The sequence below is a fragment of the Taudactylus pleione genome, unplaced genomic scaffold (genome assembly GCF_031769625.1).
Source record: "Taudactylus pleione unplaced genomic scaffold, aTauple2 ptg000156l, whole genome shotgun sequence".
Taxonomy (NCBI): domain Eukaryota; kingdom Metazoa; phylum Chordata; class Amphibia; order Anura; family Myobatrachidae; genus Taudactylus; species Taudactylus pleione.
In genome coordinates, this window is record NW_028284558.1 from 7,861,003 (window position 1) to 7,875,258 (window position 14,256).

General features: G+C 39.5%; 1 protein-coding gene across 1 annotated transcript in view; it reads right to left on the minus strand.

The window, feature by feature from the left end:
• Window positions 1–7,659: 7,659 nt before the first annotated feature.
• The window catches only part of LOC148521625 (sodium channel protein type 2 subunit alpha-like), a 250,848-nt gene continuing 244,251 nt past the window's right edge, over window positions 7,660–14,256 (minus strand). The window contains exons 26-27 of the mRNA XM_088474832.1: window positions 13,403–13,673; window positions 7,660–11,530 (exon numbers count right to left, since the gene is read on the minus strand). Of these exons, the coding sequence (XP_088330958.1) occupies window positions 10,335–11,530; window positions 13,403–13,673 (1,467 nt within the window). The 3' untranslated portion in view covers window positions 7,660–10,334. The remainder of the gene's footprint in view (window positions 11,531–13,402; window positions 13,674–14,256) is intronic.

The following is a 14,256-nucleotide window of genomic DNA, read 5'->3' on the forward strand; positions in this document are numbered from 1 at the left end:
TATTTGGATCAGTATAAGATGTCTGAAGTTTACATGGGGGCCAAGATGAACTGGGAAACTGGGCAGTAATGTGGTATTGTAGGTGAGGCTTAATGTGTATAAGTAAGAGGCTATTCCTTTGAGGTTGTAAAAATCATGCAACTTGCAACTTTAATGGGATAATGTTGGTTTTGATGATTCACAATCGACCACAGCTTGCATGCGAAGTCAACTTGCCACAGTGAGAACTAGCATGTAAATGTTTTAGCGAGTGAATCAACATTATTTCAACAAAATGAAAAAAATTCCAATAAAACATTACCAGCAGTAGTGCCTGACTGTAACGTTTTGTTATTGAGTATTTAGAAGAGAAGAAAGAGCCCAGACTCCTATCTCTTCCAATGTCAGCGGACATCTTCAGTACATAAGGAAATATAAAGGTTTGGTTTTAATACATACACTAGAAGGCGTTAATAACAACACTGTACAAATCATTTTAATATCAGTTGGCAGATGGAAATTACACCAAGAGTGTAGTCCTTTTCAAGGAATACTGAACGTTGAGACAAAATACAATTTAAGAATGTAGCAATTTGTTTTGGTTCTCATATTTTCTTTTCTAAGACTCTTAATTCATTCATTTAGATTAATAATAGATTGAATAATACATACATTCACATAACATGTGCAGTGTTCAAACAGCTTTTTGCTAGTTATTATACAAATAAAGTAATACAATGACCATGTGATTATAATATCTTAGACATGTGATATATACTTTTGCTAGAGATAATACAACCAAATCTTTATTTTCTTTAACACAAATGATAAACATTATTAGAAGTCATTCAGACACATCGAATAATCCTCCTTGGTGTTAAATTCACTGAGCCAATGATCATTGCTGTCCTGCAGCTGCCAAGGTATCATTATCCATCAGCAAGCACCATCTTTTATTCACACTTCCTCCTTGCATAGTGCATAATCACTTTATTTCCTAGCTAGCTCATTTTGGGAAGTTTAGAGTGGGTGGGGCATATGACTCGCGAGATGCAGCTTTCATGTGGAAATACACACCTCCCACCAAATTCTCTGCAGCAGCCATTTTCAAATATGGCAACTGCCCATTGAGAGGAGGGTGGCGCTCATTTATGAGGCAGAACATTACTGAGGTGCAGCACATCAATTTCACAAGTGTGCCTAGTTTGTAAAACATTAAAAAGATTTCATTTTGTCGGGTGAGATCATTGATCATCATCAGCTATAGGGTGTAGAGGAAGCAATGTGTACTATGGGTCTGATTCAGCAGTGCGCGCAAGATTATCCGCAAGACCCATTCTATTAGTGTGCAGAATGGGTCCTGTGTAGTCGCACGCAGACCCTCCAATGCCTCTGCCTGACAGGCAGAGGCATTTAAAGTAGGGATGTGCGCCGACCCCCGTGTTTTGGTTTTGGATCTGTATCTCCTTCAAGGTTTTGGATCTGGATTTGGTTTTGCAAACCCACGCCCAAGTGTTTTGGTTTTAAATCTGGATTTAAAAAAAAAAAGATAAAAAGTTTAAAGTTCAGCTAAAATCATGTAATTTATACAATCCAAAACCCGAAATTCGGATTCAAAATCCGAATTCCGAACTGCAAAAAGATCATAACCACGACCCGGATCTCCTCAGGAGATCAGAATCACAATTCGGGTGGATTAGGATTTCTGGAGAACCGAAATGCACATCTCTAATTTAAAGGGCTGTGCGGGGTTGGCCGGCGTTTCTGGAAACAGGGGGCATGTTCCGTCCTGTTTTTTGGGAGTGGCAATCCCAGGATCTGCGTCGCAGTCTCCTGGGCTCACAAGCCGGCCAGCCTGAGTAACCTGAGGCTTACTCAGCTGGCTGGGGCCTGGCCCCGTCCACCATCGCGACCATCAACCACCGATGGTTGCGATGGTGATCCCAGCCCGCGACTTCCGTCTCAGTGCTGGGATCGCAAATACAGCGGGGGGTGTCATACATCTTCTGCTGCATTTGCATATCAGCAAGGACATAATTGCAAAGCTGCCTGCATACATACATCATATCTATAGCCTGTGTGCAGCTTTGCAATTGAGATCCTTGCTGAATCAGGCCCTATGTAAAGTAAGAGGAAATTAAGAACTCCAATCTCTAATCCTTTTGGGATAACCCCTCTCTCCTTCCCAGCTTTCAAATTGCGGGAGCTTCTTTACTAGGTAGACAAGTTTTGGAAGGTTATTAATATTATTCTCCATGATGTAGGAAAAGTGATCAATTGTTTGTATTGCTCTTACATTAGGTATGTTTCAACGGGATGTAGTTAATAGACCGGTGGACATGATGCCGCCGGTCTAAATCCTGACTCCTCCTGCCCGATGAGGGACTTAACATAGGTGTCTTAATCCTGACGCTGGTAGAAAGACCCCTGCCATCCCGATCGTCCTCCGAGGGGTAAGTATAACACTTAGCCCGGGGATGGGGGGGCTAGGTTTAGGGACCCTGGGGGTACTTAAGCTAGGCAATCCCCCCCCCCCCCGGCAAGGTCAGGGTTAGGCTAGGGGAAGGGGGGGTTAGGGTAAAGCACTAGGGGGGAGATTAATGTTAGGCAACCCCCCGGGAGGATTAGGGTGCGGGGAGGGAGGTTAAGTTTAGGCACCCCTGGGGGAAGGTTAGGGTTAGGCACTAAGGGGGGAGGTTAGGGTTAGGCACCCCTAAAGGAGGGTTAGGGGGGGAGAGGGAAGGGTTAGGGTACTTACCTATACCTGTTGGGATTTCGACCCGCCGGCCTGCCGCTGACGGTATTTGATCCGGCGGTTAATCAGCCGCCGGCATTACATACCGATTCCTTTTCAACAGCAAGCATAGACCCTATTTGTTTTCAAAATTGTCCAGGTGCTACAACCTGAAAACTCACTAAGGGGCCTATTTATCAATATTATTTTTACTAAAAAATATGTGAAAAAGGGTATTTCACATTATTTTAGTATCACATAAATTTATTAAAGGACAATTAGAGTAGTTTTCATGAAAAACGACTCTATGCCCTTTAATTCGCATATTTTAAGTATGCAGATTGCATTTCTCGTACTTGTAATGGGAAATGTGATCTGCCTGAGATTTGTTAAAAATAAATTGTAAAAAATAAGTGGGAAAGCCCTGTAATGATAACACCATCTTCAGATGGCGTTATCAGGGCTTTCCCCACGGTTCTCCGACTGTCAAGCAGAGAAGAGCCGGGAGCTGGCCCCTTTGAGGAGGGGGTTCGCATGGAGAGAGCTTTATAGCAAGCTCCTTCCCTGCAAGGAATTTTTGATAAATTCCTGTGATATTTCCTAAATTTGCAATACGAATTTACAGTAGGTGAAAATATCACACTACAACCGTATTTGAAATGCGGATTGTAGTAAATATGGTCCTAAGGGTGAGTAAGTGGAATTGTGAAGGCTGGGAAGAAGCCTGTGCATTTCCAAATGTACACACCACATAAAGCAACACATCTTTAGGGCTTACATAACCTAACATATATGATGTTTTATATATTGCACGCAATGGGATTGTAATGCCGGTGGCTGTTTAGCCGCTGGTTCAAATCCTGACAAGGTGAGCCCAAAAGGATGAAATGCAGACAGCGGAAGTAAGTAAAGCTAACCCTTCCCTCTCCCCCCCTAACCCTCCCTTAGGGGTGCATAACCCTAACCTCTCCCCAGGGGTGCCGAAACCTAACCCCCCCTCCCCAAGCTTAACCCTAACCCTCCCAGGGGGTGCCTAACCATTATTCCGCCCTGGAGCCCCTTAACCTAACCCTCCCCCCCCACATCTAAGAAGACGCGCGCCCCGGACTTTCCTCATTCGGGCCCGCATTGTTCTGGATTCTGGCATCAGGATTATGATAGGCGTCGGTATGTCGACGCCTATCATACATCCCTAGCCGACATTCTACCGTCGGGATTGTAACCTTAACTACATCTCATATTGCACTGTTGAGAGCTATTGAGCTTGATATACCGAACTATACCTGTGCTATTAGCAAGTGGTCTATGGACACAAAGCTGTATGAGGAAAGCTTTGTATATCTGCTTACACAATTTCTCAAGTGACGGATCCCCCAGTATTGCCATTTTTGGAGGAGAGATATGTAAATACAATTAGTTTTAAGAAAATATGTGGAGTCATTTGTTTACATTGAAGGACCTTTTTGTAATCCTAACCTTAATGTCTACTCTACATTTAGTCTCTTTAACCCCTATACTTTAGAAGCTCTTATCATGTATATTGTACTGATTAAGCTACTAAAACTAAAATATGCCATGTTAGTCTTTTGGCTAATCTGTAATGTGTCTTAAGAAGGACTTACAATTACAAGCTCATCCATAATTGAGTCTAGCTTGTGTCTGTGGCCCTAATCAAATTGTCTGAAGTGCAATGTGTCCTCAGTGTGGTAGTCTATGGGTGCATGAGAATCAACCATGAGTGGTGACCAAATCGGATAAGTAAGGCACTTTGTATTGTACTTTAGATTGCCTATAGGTTGGGCAGGGAAATTTTTAGACTTCTCATTTGTAAAACCTGCCACTTTATGTCATTTTATTGTGGAGATGAGGAGGTGATGTGGACCCCTATGGCCCCTGTACCCAAAGATCTAGGAGGAATTGAAATCTCCTAAAGATATCCCATGAGAGAGACCCATAGGATTAGAAGCCATGGTGGACTCCAGGGTAAAGGAACATCTCTACAACCTTGTGGTGAATGGAAGTCTGTAGAACTGTGCTCCCTTGAGTGGCCCAGAGGGTGTGTGATAATAGGGTTTTTACTTTGGAGAGGGCCCATATACTGTTCCCCTATGCACTTTTTGTGCTATACCATTGCCTGGCCACACTGCATAGACCTCATTGCAATTTCATAATTATATTTATTATTTTATTTATTCTCCCATCCTCTTTTTTTTTTTTTTTTCAACCTAATGTGATATTGGACTTGTCTAATGTGCACCCTCAGTTTCTGCTCCTGATGCACAATTTTAATTACATCTCTGGTCTTCTGTTTTAGGAGGAGTTTATATTAATGTAAGTTAATGCAATTACAATTTATGAAGGGTTGAACATGATGGCCTGTGCATTTTTTCAACATTATTAGCTACAGTACATAAATATGAAGGAATTCAGTATAATGGGATATAACATGGACATTGCAGACTAAAGTATTTATTGCTCATGTATGCTAAATTACTGGGGACAAATGTAGATATTTTCACAGCTCCAAGTGTTATAGTGGAGTTAGTTGGGTAAAGATGAATTGTGTGGCCATGTCATAAAATGATAGTGTTTGATTGAATGAAAGTTATCACCTGTTAAATGTTAAACCGGGAATATATAAATGCAGGAGTTAACAGAGTATTGCAAATGAGGGAAGTGGGAATTACAGTAGATAACACGATCATCAAATTACCGAAGGGGATAAACATTGGGCATTGGATTTGTCTGTAAGCCCCTTTTAATAAATTTTCTCATAATATCCTAAATTTAAACTGTGAAAATTTTTATTTTACACAAAAGTACATGAATCGCTAAAAGAAAAAAATACCATGGGGAAGATGTACTAATCCTTGGAGAGAGAAAAAGTACCAACCAATCAGCTCCTGTCATTTTACAGACTGTTTGAAAAATGACAGGTAGGAGCTGATTGATTGGTACTTTATCTCTCTGCGCTTTATCTCTCTGCAAGGCTTAGTACATCAAACCCCAATGTCATTTACGGCATTGGAAAACATATATTTGCAAAAAATGCTCTAAAAAATAAACTGATCTTGAAAGCCAGCCTAAATTGAAATACAGGGGCTGACCCAGTGGTGGACGCAGTGCCGAAATTTGCGCCACTGAGCGATTATTTGCTACTGCGCATTTGCAAAAATTTCTGAAAAGCCCTACAGCACATGCGTCACCCTGAGCATACGGTTGTTGTATATGGAGTCGCAGGCAATAAAAACAGCTAGGCGGTACCATGGGTGTTCCTGGGAGGTGGCCATGAGGTAAATAAAAAAAGTCTGTCTCATGCGGCTGTCATGGAAGTGTCCCGGACGTATCGGTGAACGCGGCAGTGTTCCTAAATGCAGAGGTTAAGAAGGAGCCACAGGCTGGTGCGAGTGTCGATGGTAAACACATTGGTGTGCTGATGGAGCGTTTATAATCCTGGTTGGAGGTGCACCGCCCATGGGCATTGAAAGTAGGCGACTCAAGGCTTGCACACAAGGGGAAGGCTGAACTTGCATTTGCATATTATTGCCGCTGCAGCTCCGCAAAAAAAGTCGCAGTCGTGGCGGCATTAGCGCCCACCTCTGTATCAGGCCCAGATCAATGTAATCATCTAGCAGGGGATACAATCAGATCCTAATTTGACAGAAAACTGTTTTGGGATGACAGAGAAGCTTACATTATGTGTTGAGAGATATTCATAATGTACTTCTTCTACTAATATAATAACTTTTCCACTGATACCATAGTAGTTTACAGATGTAGGGGAAATGTAATAGGGTCTGATTTGGGCATAGTGCAAATTCACCCTGGTTTTGCTTTTAACAAAAATGGCTGCTCTAAATCCTGTGGCAAAATCATGATAAATAAAAAAATTAGCGAAATCAGAAGCAATTACATTTCCCTTGTGTCTGACTTTATTGCTGTAGTGTTAATATGTGTTTGGTTAGAATATCCCAAAATGTTTGCTTTATAACATACATTTAATGCCACAAAGAACAATAGTCCTAAATATAGTTAACACATAAAATAGTAGTTTAACAGCATTGCAAATTGACCCCACTGCATCATTTTGGTACATTGGAGGTGTCCATTATTGTGGGCTAAAGCAATATTTGTGAAAACCTTCCCATTAGTTCACTAAGGAATTAATGACATCATGAAGGCGCTTCACGGCCAAACACTGGCTCCTAGTGAAGGGATAGGCTGCATTTTCATGAATATGGCTTCATACCATAAATGGATGTCTCTTATGTAAGTAGGTAACAAGTTTTCCCGTTATAATACAGGGCCTGATTCTGAGATGGACGCTAATGCGATCGTTTTAGTATTCAACGCAGCTGCGAAAATATGCTAATGGTTGCAAAGAGCACCTGAGCCTAAAGACGCTCACTGCATACGACGCCGCTTACCTGTGCAAATATTGGTAACATTGACGCATATCGAGCGCCCATCTTGCCCTTGGGGCAGTTCTGACCTTCCACAGACTCGGCAGCTCTCCTGACACGCAGAGGGCTCTCATGCTGTGTATGCAATCGCAGTGGCTAATTTAGGCGCGCCCAGGTAACAGCATTTAAACGGTCAGTCACACCTGTGTATTTCTGACCAGCAAATGCTGACAGCCTGTCCCTCACTTTGTGGTGGATTCCTCTGTGTTGTCCATAATTGCAATGCGAAAGCGGTGCACACGCAGTGCGGCTTGTACGCATGTGCGATGGCAAACAATCGCTTGATCTACGTACGTAATCGTCATTGTGTCCATCTCTGTATCAGGCACACAGTGCATACTTTCCCTCTCATCATAATAAAATATACTATATAGAGTGGCTGCTTGTTCACCAAAGTCCTCGCTGCAATTCTATATGTCTGTATTTGTAATTAAATAGAAATCTACAGAGAAAAGCAACAAAAACACAGTCAGAACACAGATATACAATACAAAATGTAATCTTTATTCTTTTGGCTTGTTTGTAATGTAGTAAGCTGTAATTTTAGGTAATAGCATTTTCCTGCATGCAGTTCACAGTACACTACAAGTCATTATTCCTGGAAAGCAAAGGAGTCTATATCGAACGTTTGCATGTGTCCAAAACAGAACGTATGTTAACATGGTGTTGTAAGCAAATTCATGTTTCTTTGGAGAATGAAGCATGTGGATCCCACACATTGGTTAAAACATTCAAGTGCAGCATGAATTAACAAAATAGAATGAGTAATTCATAAAGGAAGTGTAAATCAGGCTTAATGCAATGCATGGCTTACCAGCTGTAGCCTAAATTCTCACAATGCCTTGTCAGCTGTTTAACCGCTTGAGCATACTGGGATTTGTCTACACAAGGTGTAGGCAGCCATTTTGTAGACTTATAATAGGAACCAGTTCCCTCACTACATCCAGAATAAAGAAGTGACCGATGGTCTTCTGATTGATTTTATTCAGTCACAAAGTAGCTCTGCACATAAAGTGTCTCAGTGATGTCACTGGTCCCTAGTGAATTGATAGGCGACATTCTCTTAAATACTCTGTTAATCCACCAAATGTTTGCCTCCACCAAGGGTAGTGAATGGGTGCACCTTAAAAGCTGGTGTAGACCAAGTGCATGCTTAAGCCCTGTGCAAATGAACAGAAAATATAAATATGTTTAACCCTTTCAGCTAGCACTTCCTGAAATAACTTGTTGCTTAAGTATCTCTGGGGAATCTGGCATTGAAAAAGTTAAATCCCTGATGTAGGCATCTCTCACAGTTCCTGTATATTTTGCCTGGTGTTTTCTTTTATTGTCATCTTCACTGTACACGGGTTTTCATTGTGCGAGCTGTGGTCCCAGGCCTGACACATTTACTTCCACATTCAGCATGTGCACAAAAAAAAAGTTATAATAAAATAACAAATTTACAACTCTCGTCTTCATTTTTTATTTGCAAAGATCTCCAATTAGATAGTGCTAAGCATGGGCAAGTAACAAAAGTGACCACAACATTAACCCTGGACGTTTAAGGGTTTTTTTTTTTTTTTTTAATCTCTTCTCTTATGTACAAAATGCTGAAAAATAAACCTAAATGAATATTTACAGTATTTATATATATTTTTTTTTTAAACTCTGTATCATTTAATGCAGTTTGCAACCTTTCCAATTTCGTCTGGATTAGTATGAAACACTAGTAACAAAAAGAATAATAACAGAAGGCAAAAACACAAAAGAGAAGAACATATTAAGAAAAGCTGCAAACTATTGCTTGACCCATTCAAACTGCGGAGCAACAGCAGAGATTAATAACAAAGAAATGAGGTCTTATTGAACAATTTGTCTTACTTAACCATTGACATATGGCTTTCCATGGTATACTGCTGGAGAGTGGGGAAATAAAACATCATAAGCAGCCCAGGCAATATAAACATGCACCTGTGATAGCGTCCAAACTATTTATATTGGTACAGAATATTTTCTATTATTTTCCAAAAGCTTGCAAACTACACATATTGTGGTACATATTTGATGCAATAAATACTGTGCCCAAATCATTATTTCCTTGCTCAAACATCCACCACATGGTAAAGTAACTATTTACATACCGTAACATAGGCAATTCCATTGGCTTGTACAATGTCAACCTCGCTGACAAGCTGAAGATGGCCAAAACAATAATGCAGGATGAAGCCGAAATAACTGAATTTTGGTCAACCTGTGCTATTGGATAAATGAATCTCACAAATGTAATATATGCCTTTGAGCATTGAAACGTTGCTTTGTTTTAACTGATAGTTGCATAAAAAGTGAATCCATCTGTCCCTTTGATGTGGGACTTAAATGGGACAAAAACAGGCATGTATTAACTTTTGTCTATGTGATACATGAACAAGTAAGCACCCCAACAATTAGTGTCACATAATAATGATTTTTTTTTTGTGGCTCTATGTTTTTTTTTGTATTTATTTTATTTTTTTTCCCATGCATGACCTACAGTATGAGCCTGGCATGCGTTCATGCAATCAGTTTTCTTCATATATGTTATAGAGAAAGATATTGAAGAACGCCTGGTCCTCATAACTTTGAAGTGATAATTATCAACTCCTTCCCAACATAAAACCCATTTACAAAAATAGTCGCATATAATTGTAGAGAACCTATGAATTCAAAAAAATGATGAATCCATAAACATAGAATTTGTAAACATATGGCAAGTATGGCAGTTGAAATGCAAACAGTGGATACAAGTACTTTACTAAAGTGTTCAACACACAAAAAAACAACAGGTTTGTATCCCACAAAATGGTCCCCATTCCGCACAGTCTTGAGTAGCCATGTTGACTATCCTCTTCAGCAGTGTCAGCTGGGAAATTAACCCCTTTACTTCAGCAGGGGCCAGCAAAGCATCTATGTGTGATGCATTACAAGCCACTATAGCAGTGAAGTGGTTAAAACAGTAACCTCCAGTCAAGGTTGTTGCACATCATTGAAATCCTTTCCTGACAGGGGGTCACTGTCGTATTGTAGGCACTGACCATAAGTACATAATTTTAAGAACTATCAGTTTGGCATAAATCTCTGAAAGGAGTCCTGCTGACATTAACAATGTTCACAGGCTGTAAACAGTTTGCCACAAAAAATTACTTTTTACGCTCCCTGACATCTTTTCCCCTGTCTTCTTTCTCTATTTTGTCTTTTTCGTGTTTTTCTTTGTCTGGTTTTGTAACACTGTCATAAGACGGGGGGGATGTTGTTGAAGGTGTGATGTCTACTTTGTCTGTTGTAGAGTTTCCATTGAGCCGGTCACTCAACATGTCTTTCCGCGTTATTACACTGTCTCCTTCTTTGCCCTTATCTCGACTGAACATAAAGGAAGCACGTTTTATGGTTTTCCTCAGAAGATAACTTCGGAAACTGCGTTGGATAACAATGACAGAAAGTTCCTCTTGCTTTCTACGCAACGTAGATGTAATGGGTTCATAGGAGACTTTTGAAGGATTGGATGCCATGAAACGTTCTTCCATTGGTTGTCGGAGATTGTCCATTTCATCTCCTTCACCCAACACGCGCTTTGTAAAAGCAAACAGGATGTCAAGGCAGTGAATTCTGTCACCGCTTACCATGGGAAGATCCATTGCAATAAGTTGAACTTTGTTTGGTTTTTGGATACGAAGAGGTGGATCCAGTGCATCGGCAAAGTCAGTCAATTTACTGTATTGAATGAACTGTGTTGCATCTGGGTCAAACTTTTCCCAAACTTCATAGAACATCTCAAAGTCATCCTCTCCCAGAGGTTCAGCACTTTCCTCTGTAGCAACGCCAAAGTTTTCCAAAATTACAGCAATATACATGTTTACCACAACTAAAAATGATATGATGATATAACTTACAAAGAAGAAAATCCCAACAGATGGATTACCACAATCACCCTTCACAGGACTCCCTGGATGTTCTGCATGTGGGTCACAGTCAGGTGAACCACTGTTAAGAATTGGGGCTAGTAATCCATCCCAACCTGCTGATGTTGTAATCATGAATAAACAAATCATGCTATTGCCAAAAGTTTCAAAATTAAACATATCATCGATTCCCGCTTCTTTCTTTACGTAGGCAAAGTTTGACATCCCAAATATGGCGTAAATGAACATCACAAGGAAAAGTAGTAATCCTATATTGAACAAGGCAGGAAGTGACATCATCAATGCAAATAGCAAAGTACGAATGCCTTTCGCTCCTTTAATCAAACGCAGGATGCGACCTATTCTGGCGAGTCGTATAACTCTGAACAGAGTTGGTGACACAAAATATTTTTCAATCAAGTCAGCTAGAAACATTCCTGTGGGTATAAAAAAAGACAAACATACATGAGTGTAGATATAATTCATAAACAATCATGAATTGATCTGTTTTTGCTAATGCTTCACATAATGCTACATATATTTACATAGTGGTAAAACTTGTCCTTTTTGTTCTCCACAGTGAAATAATAGATTTCTTAATTTTGTAAGCAGACAGATGAAAAATTATACCTGCAAACAAACCAGTATTGGGTGTTTACAGGGTAAGAGCACTGTAGATTGAATGTGTTTTTTTCCCTAGAAGTAAGGGGTAGATGTACTAAGCCTTGAAGAGATATAAAGTGGAGAGAGCCAAAATACCAACCAATCAGCTGATTGATTTGTACTTTATCTCTATCCACTGTATCTCTCCAAGGCTTAGTAAATCTACCCCTATCTCTTTTGGCTTAGTACATCTACCCCTCCACATATGTGGTGATCCTACTACAGGTTGAGTCTTCCATATCCAAATATTCCAAAATACGGAATATTCCAAAATACAGAATTATTTTGGCATTACTGAGATAATGAAACCTTTGATTTTTGATAGTTCAATGTACACAAACTTTGCCTAAGGCACAAATTATTGAAAATACTGTATTAAATTACCTGCAGGCTGTGTGTATAAGGTGTATATAACACATAAATGCATTCTGTGTGTATATTTGGGTCCCATTCCCAAGATATTTCATTATGATATACAAATATTCGAAAATACGGAATATTCCCAAAATACGGAATAATTTTGGCATGACTGAGATAATGAAAGCTTTGATTTTTGATGGTGCAATGTACACAAACTTTGTCTAAGGCACAAATTATTGAAAATACTGTATTAAATTACCTGCAGGCTGTGTGTATAAGGTGTATATAACACATAAATGCATTCTGTGTGTATATTTGGGTCCCATTCCCAAGATATTTCATTATGATATGCAAATATTCCAAAATACGGAATATTCCGTTATCCAAAATACCCATTTTGGATATGAGAGACTCAACCTGTACCAAATCATCTGAATTATGAAAATGTAAATCTCAAACACAGGAATTATTCCCCATAACAACAAGCAGATGTAGTAGTTTTGGAGGCTGGCCATAGGTTGGAGTACATATGCCATTTCTAGAGAGAATAATAATTTCTAAAATAAGGTGACCTTTACATACACTCTAGCAGAGTATCTAACAATCTACAGAGAAGGGGCTTCTACAGCAAATAACCTCAAAACAGAACTGGCTGATTCAGTGCTCCCCTTGCTAGGCCTCATCAATGTCATTGGCAGAGAAACCCCAAATATTTTAAACTAGCCACTTTAAAATGGCTATGAGAGTATGAGTGTGGGAGTCAATAAGAATCATAGGGGTTTATTTATCAAGCAGTGAAAAGCATGGAGAAGTGGTCCAGTGGAGAAGTTGCCAATAGCAACTAATCTGTAAACTGCACTTGATAAATGTTACTTCAAATCTGATTTATTTCTATTGGCTACTTCTCCAGGCATGTCACTGTTTGATACATCAATCCCTACTGTTTGCAACTTTTTGTTGGTCTGTATAGTCACATCCCCTTCTGCGGTCCAAAAAGCCTCAGCTGTAAAATAATTGACAGACCGCAAGGGAAAACATTGGTATAGAGCACCTGTTGATGGGAGCTCCTAGTACCGTATATTTTTATGTTTAAATGAAAGATTTAAAGTTCAAAAAAGATAAACTTTACATCTACACTTACACATTTTTTTCTCAAGATAGGTGAAAATGGATATATCTGAAATAGGATAACTATGTTGTACAAATAATTCCTTGATTCCTGGTCCACCTAAAACATCTACAAGCATGCTTTCATGTAGCATAAATTAAGAATCTGTTATACCTACCTACAATGGAAAGAATGACAACCACAAAATCAAATATGTTCCATCCCATTGTGAAGTAATAATGGCGTAGGGAAATCAGTTTAAGCACACATTCCCCAGTAAAGAGAACAATAAAGACTGCATTAATCCAATACAAGTTGTTCTCCATATCTTGACTCTGGTCATCTGTTTCAATCATCATTGTTACCATGTTTAAGCAGATTAGAACCATGATGGTGATGTCAAATGGTTGCATGGAGACAAAGTCAAAGACTGCCCCTTGAAATTTATTCTGAAATATACAGAATCAAAGTTTTTTTTTTAATAAAAATATATTAAAAAATACAATTAGTTTTACTTTTTGGAGAGACATTATGGCTATCCTTGCTTTAGTTTGCACATTTTATATCTTTTTATGTTCATGAATCTGTACAAGCTGTAAGATATGAATAACATGTTGAACTACTGTTTGAAGCCTCATTTATACTTTGACATTTTTGAGCCCTGAACATCCGCATAAAAATTCTGTCACCAAAATGATCCTAATATACTGTATATCTTAGTCAAAAAACAGGAATATTTCAATGTCATGCATACAATTGTTACTGAGTCTGACAAAATCACGTCACTACCATCGGTGTCCCTGCTGGCCACCTGCGGAATCCCTGAGACCTGTGTCACTCATTTGTATAATGTTATTCTGCTTCATGGGTGCTGCCATCTAGGACTGTATCACATGACCATCTCTGACAAATCAGTCTCCAGCAACTCTGGTCACATGATGCAGCCAGCCTATCAGGGTGCTCTATTTAAACTAGGAACTGATGACTGCTCATTGCCAGAACACTCTTCTCTCTGAGATCCGTATCCTGACT